At 46.6% G+C, this 6,000-nt stretch overlaps 1 protein-coding gene across 4 annotated transcripts in view; it reads left to right on the top strand.

Annotated features, from left to right (window-relative positions):
- The first annotated feature begins 470 nt into the window (after positions 1–470).
- RTN4 (reticulon 4) overlaps positions 471–6,000 on the top strand; it is a 67,206-nt gene continuing 61,676 nt past the window's right edge. The window contains exon 1 of one of the 4 annotated variants that reach the window (XM_032652284.1): positions 471–1,354. In XM_032652284.1, coding sequence (XP_032508175.1) covers positions 793–1,354 — 562 coding nt within the window. In that variant the 5' untranslated portion in view covers positions 471–792. The remainder of the gene's footprint in view (positions 1,355–6,000) is intronic. The other 3 variants (XM_032652285.1, XM_032652287.1, XM_032652286.1) reach the window with 3 other exon arrangements.

Here is a 6,000-nt window from a genome sequence, read left to right as displayed (position 1 = left end):
TGAAAAAAGACAATCTTATATCAAAATCTAAAATTTAACGTATACTTCAATCCTTAAGGCTACTCCACGGTCCCGTTATTTGGTACCTTTCTGCGCTCTGGGATTTTTCCTTTCCCGGGAGGAAAGTTTCCACTCCCAGTCCGCAAGATAACGCCTTTCCGGTGGCGCGCCAGGAGCGTCTCCGACCCCTCAGGGCAGGCAGGCAGCCGGCTCGCTTTCCCAGTACTCTAATTACACAGACTGACCTCCAGCTGTGGGCAAGGCCTAGCCCCCCCCCCCCCCCCCCCCCAGTTCGACCCTCAACTACCCTAGGCGGACTGTGGGGTTCCCAGCTCCAAACCCCGCCCATCGAACCCAGCCTGGCCGGTAAAAGAGAGGAAGTGCGGTAACACCCACCCACTTGCGTCTTTTTCCTTTTCCGTTGGGCCGGCTGGTTGCCCGTCAACTCTATCTCTTAGCCGATTGGCTCGCTTCCTCCCGCGTTAGTGCCTGCCTCTCCCTGGCAGGAGGGTGAGTCACGCCAAACTGGGCGGAGAGTCGGCTGGCCTCTCTCCTTCGCTCGTCTGGGCGGCGGCGGCGGCGGCAACTGGGGACGGGGCGGGTGGCGCATCACGGGCGCGGAGGCAGGAGGAGCAGTCTCATTGTTCCGGGAGCCGTCGCCACTGCAGGTCCCTCGGCTCTTTGGGCCCTGCCCCTCTCAGTCTTCCCCACCCCCCATAACTGCCCGCGGCTGTGAGGAGAAGCGTCTCCCGCGGAGGCAGCAGCTGCAGCATCATCTCTTCCCCGCCAGCAATGGAAGACATGGACCAGTCGCCAATGGTCTCCTCGTCCTCGGACAGCCCGCCCCGGCCTCAGCCCGCGTTCAAGTACCAGTTTGTGAAGGAGCCCGAGGACGAAGAGGAAGAGGAGGAGGAAGACGAGGACGAGGACGAGGACCTGGAGGAGCTGGAGGTGCTCGAGAGGAAGCCCGCCGCCGCGCTGTCGGCGGCCCCAGTGCCCGCCGCCATCGCCACCCCGGCTGGCGCGCCCCTGCTGGACTTCGGCAATGACTTCGTGCCCCCGGCGCCCCGGGGGCCCCTGCCGGCAGCGCCCCTCGCCGCCCCGGAGCGGCAGCTGTCTTGGGACCCGAGCCCCGCGTCGTCGGCGGAGCCAGCGCCCTCCCTACCCTCCATTACCAAAACCTCGCCCTCCCAGCTCTCTGAGGACGATGAGCCTCCAGCCCGGCCTCCCCCTCCTCCCCCGGCCGACGTGAGCCCTCAGGCGGAGCCCGCGTGGATCCCGGCTGCCCCTGCCCCCGCCGCGCCCCCCTCCACGCCGGCCGCGCCCAAACGCAGGGGCTCCTCCGGCTCAGTGGGTGAGTGCCGCGCCCTTCGCCTCGCGCCGCCCCTCGCGCCCCTCCCTCTTTTGTGCGCAACCCCCAAAGCCTGCGCCCAGCCTTCCTCTCCGCCTGGAGGGGCTTTGTCTGCGGACCTCGGGGCGAAGGCGCCCCCGCTGGTGGGAGCCGCGGGGAGCAGGGTGGGGCGGTCGAGGAAGACCGGGCTTGTTCTTTATTGTCCGTCTGGGTGTCGGGGAACAAGTGCACCCCGCCCGCTCCCAGGTTCTTCTCTCAGGTCTCCATTCCACCGCGTCCGGGAGGTTAGGAACCCACCCCTTGCAGGAGCTGGGTGTGTATCGAGGAACTAAGGGTGCGGATTCATCGGGCTGGCTCGGTTCCGGGGTGAGGATGGAAGGCCTTGGTGGCCTAATCTTTTGTCTACCCGTCTGGGTTGCTCCTGGGGAAAAGACGCAGTTTTGCTGTTGGTCTTTGCCTGCATTCACCTCTGGCCCCCCTCAACCCTCCCTCGGCTTGGGTGGCCCCATGCGCTTCATCCCCCCCCTCCCCCCGCTGGTCCAGTGGAGAACATCCACTTTGACCCGACTGCAGTGAAGGGAGAGCGCCTCCAGTGGTGTGGCGCGTGGAGAACTGGGGAGAGGAGTTCTGGCGAAAGCCTGCTACCGCCCAGCTTACCGGGTTGTGATGTGGCGTCTCTCCCCGCCTCCCGGCTTAACCGAGCCGGGGAAGTAGGACCTGGGCGTCGTGTTCCGAGGGGGCGCAGTGCTGCCAGGGGCTCTGCCGCAGGGTCAGGGGAATTGCTGTTAGGGTGGACAGGTTTAGCCTATTAAGGCATCGTGATTGAATCGTAGAGAAAAAAGGAAAAGGCAAAATGGTTGACATTCCTAAAGAAGGGGAAACCTGTGGATTCCCTATCGGGAATAGGCCAGTTGAACTTGTGGCAGGTTTACCATGAGACTTCATGAAATGTTTTGAGACAGACGTTTTCGTTTATTGGTTAGAAATACTACTTCGTAGAAGTAATGTTTTAGGTCTGCAGAGACAAATCTGCATAGTCTGTGAATAGTTTTCAAATCTTTTCATTCACGAGCATCTGGTTGTGTGTTGTTGTTATTATTATTAGTGACATTGTTTTATTACCCTTTTCATCTTGGGAAACTTTATTTTAGAAGAGAAAAAATCAAGTTCGTTAGAGATTGAGAATTCATCTTATTAGACACGTTAATTAGCTTAATAACAAATAGCTTGTTACTTTTGGGACAAAGTGTCCCACTAGTAGTAGGATTTTTATGTATAAAAGGGCAAGAATCAGGTAGTGTAACAACCTGCTGAGAAATTGTCATAGCCTTGTAGGATTTTAAAAATGGTTCTTTTTCTAGAAAAAGGAACTCAGTGGGAGATCACAGAAGAATTTTTTTTTCTTCAATTCACTCCTGCTCCACAGTGGGGAAAATAAGCCAATAGTGATGTTTCTGAGTAGCATTTTGATATTGACATACCCCCAAACATTACTCAAAACATTATTCACTACACTAAAGATACTAGAATCTGAGGAGTAACTCAAATTTTCCTTTTTCTGGGTAAAAACACACATTTTAGAGAAACTAAGGTGAGGTAGAAAAATATTAAATAATAATAAATTTGCAAATGATAAATTTAATGATTAAGAAAGGCATACTAATTTGTCATCTTGTATTCCTTCATGGAAACAAAGAAAAGAGTTCTGTTGTTTGAACCTTGGAGATTCAGGAGGTGACAGCATTCTCTTGGAATTTTGACTTTTGGAATACTAAGTTTGGAAGACAAAGGAGAAAGAATATTGCCTACTCAGCGACTCTATCTTTACATAGTTCCCTAATTCTGTATTGATGTTGCCTATTTGGAAAGTTTAGTTCCTTTAGTAAATACAGGAACATTATGATTTTGGGCACAGATAGTTGAGGCGTTTCACTGAGTCTAGGTTTCTTAACGAGTTCATTCATTCAAGTGATTATTGATTACCTACAAAGAGGCACTATTCTAGGCTATGAGGATATAGCAATAAGCAAGACACATGTGTTCCCCATGGGGGGAGTACAGGTAATATGCACATAATTAAGGAAGGCAGATTAGTGTTAAGTGTTATGAGGAAAATAAGCAGAATGGTGGTGTGGAAAATGACTGAGATGTGTGGGAGCCTTTTTAGGTAGGGTGGCACTGAGAGAGGCCTTTCTGAGGAGGGGAGATTTAAGCTGCAGGTATAAAAAATTTCCAAGAAGCTCCTAGGAGGCAAAAGCCCTGAGGCAGTAATAAGCGTTGTATGTTTGAGAATCTAGTAAGAAGACTAGTGAGAAAAACTAGGGGGAGAGTGGTATAAGGTGAGCGTGGGGAGGTGGACTACACTTAGATCATTTGAGGTCTCTAACAGGCCATGGTAAAAAAATTTGCTTCTTGAAATATTGTTTATTTTAGAAATGTGCTCCTTAAATATTTATATTGGGATTTTGGAGCAGAAATGTAGTTTTGAAGACTTAGAGAAACTAAAAGGACTGATGTGAGTAAAGACAAAGAGCTGAGAAGTGTGCAGAACATGGTTAGAAACATAGAGCAGTCTGACTGGAAGAGGATTTATGTTAGTGAATATGGTAGATCCCTGACAGTTGTGTATGAAACATTGTTGTTTACCCTATTTTTTGAGTAAACGCTGATTTCCCTTACTTGGTAAGTTGTAATTTCGCTGTTTGCTGTTGTGCTTGGAGCATCCCCATTGCAATGAAGTAACTGAAGTGAGACTGAAGCCTCTCCCCTGCTGACCATTTTTCATGGAGAAGCATTGGCTTCAGGTTAAAAAGGTGGTTGGTTAACCTAGGCTTTGAGGATATGCAAACATTCATAAAGGATGGCATTGAGCTGGTCTCTGGACGTGTTCTAAGCCAGTGTTAATTAAGATTGAAAATATGTGGTAGATCTGGATTCTGAAGGGTGTTGAATGCCAAATTAAGGAATTAGGGTTTTATCATCCTGCTTTTATTCATACTCTGCCATTCACAGTTGCCTTTGCTTTTGGCAATTTAAATAATGAAACAAAAAATGTTTTTGTTGTTTCCCAAATATAAAGTTATTTCATTATTTTTCATCCTTCTGAATTACTGCTTTAGACGTTGGGAAGCCACTGAAAATTATTGAACTGAGGCACAGCATCATGAAAGCAGTGTTAGAATAGTGAGTTGGTGACAATATTCAAGATAGGTTGGAAAGAAAAATAGGGGAACTATTTAGAAATCTTTCACAGTAGTTCTGAGAGAGGTGAGTAGAGCCTGAACTAGTTCATTACTAGTTCATTCAGTGGAAATGGAATACAGGGAGGAATATAAGAAACTCTAGGAAGCATGCTTTTTTTGGCTCTGAATCTCTGTTTTTATAGTTAGGTTAATAAGACGTTTTATGAAAGCAAAGTTGATAGGACTTGGAGGCCATGGATATAAATACAAAGAAAAGAATGTTGATGCTTATTAAATCAATTTCAGAGATTGTCCAAAGTTGTTTTTGCAATGGAAGCTTGTATAGAATTGAATATTGCTCATAAGTATAGGTTATGGCTTAAGGATGAAAAATTATTAGTCTTTTACAAAGTCATTTATTATATGATTATTTATATCAGCATAGGAGCACATATTAGAAATGTTAAAAGATTTTGAGTGATACATAGTTTAAATCTTAAGTATCAGTCCTTAACATAAAGTTCAAGTAAACAGTGATGTGACACTCCCAGGAAGTAGTTGCCTCTAAAGAAAGGGATGTCATGCCATAATCCATTCCCCATCCTCTCGCCTCCTATTATAATCTAGAAAATGATAACAAGGAATGGAACTGATGAATTTAGAGATTCTGAATAATTCTCTTGTTAACCATTTCTAATTTTTTGACTAGGAATAACAGTTGGGAACAAGTGGTGTGCTCCTTAAGGATAAAGTGAATTACATTTCACATTGGTTCCTAGGAAGCTCAGTGTCAAATTTATAGTTCTTTTTAGTAACTCATGAGCTTCCTCAAATCCTTTTTAAAATGAAGTGATGAATATATATTGAACCTTTGATACATGTCTAATTATGTGGAATAGTATTTAGAAAACATGCTATTTGAGCACTGTATTTCTGTAAACTTGGAAGATTTGCTATGTTACATGAAACGTTTCCAAAAAGGAATATATTTTCTATTGTTCAGTAATTGACTCTGTTTTATGTGTAGTTATTTCATAATATACCTAAAAGCAGTTTATTTGAACCACTGCTGTTGCAAGGCCCCAATTTAAATGACACATTTTAAAGGTTCTTTGCTAGCCCAGGGTAAAAGTACCAACCAAATGGATAATAGTTCTTAATTTTTCCCTGGGACCTCTAAGTAGAAGTAAATGTTGGCAGATGAACTATTCTTATAGTACATTCTTTGAGACTTTTTGTTCCTGTTTCTAAATATAGACCCTAGAAGGTCCCTCTGGGGGTGGTAGCACCAGGGATGGGAACTGTAAGGGCAGAACCATAATTCATCAGCAGTGTTTAAATGGGTGAGTGTGACCTTTGTGGCTAGCTAATGTAGGACATAGGCATGCAAAATGGTAGGACCCAGCTCTGCTTATGCTAAGGTGTTCTCAGACCAATGGCCTCATCATTCTTCTCAACTCTAAAGGG

This window comes from Phocoena sinus, chromosome 13, assembly GCF_008692025.1.
Source record: "Phocoena sinus isolate mPhoSin1 chromosome 13, mPhoSin1.pri, whole genome shotgun sequence".
NCBI classification, from domain to species: Eukaryota; Metazoa; Chordata; class Mammalia; order Artiodactyla; family Phocoenidae; genus Phocoena; species Phocoena sinus.
The sequence above is the reverse complement of the archived record's forward strand: the minus strand, read 5'-3'. Positions and strand labels throughout refer to the sequence as shown.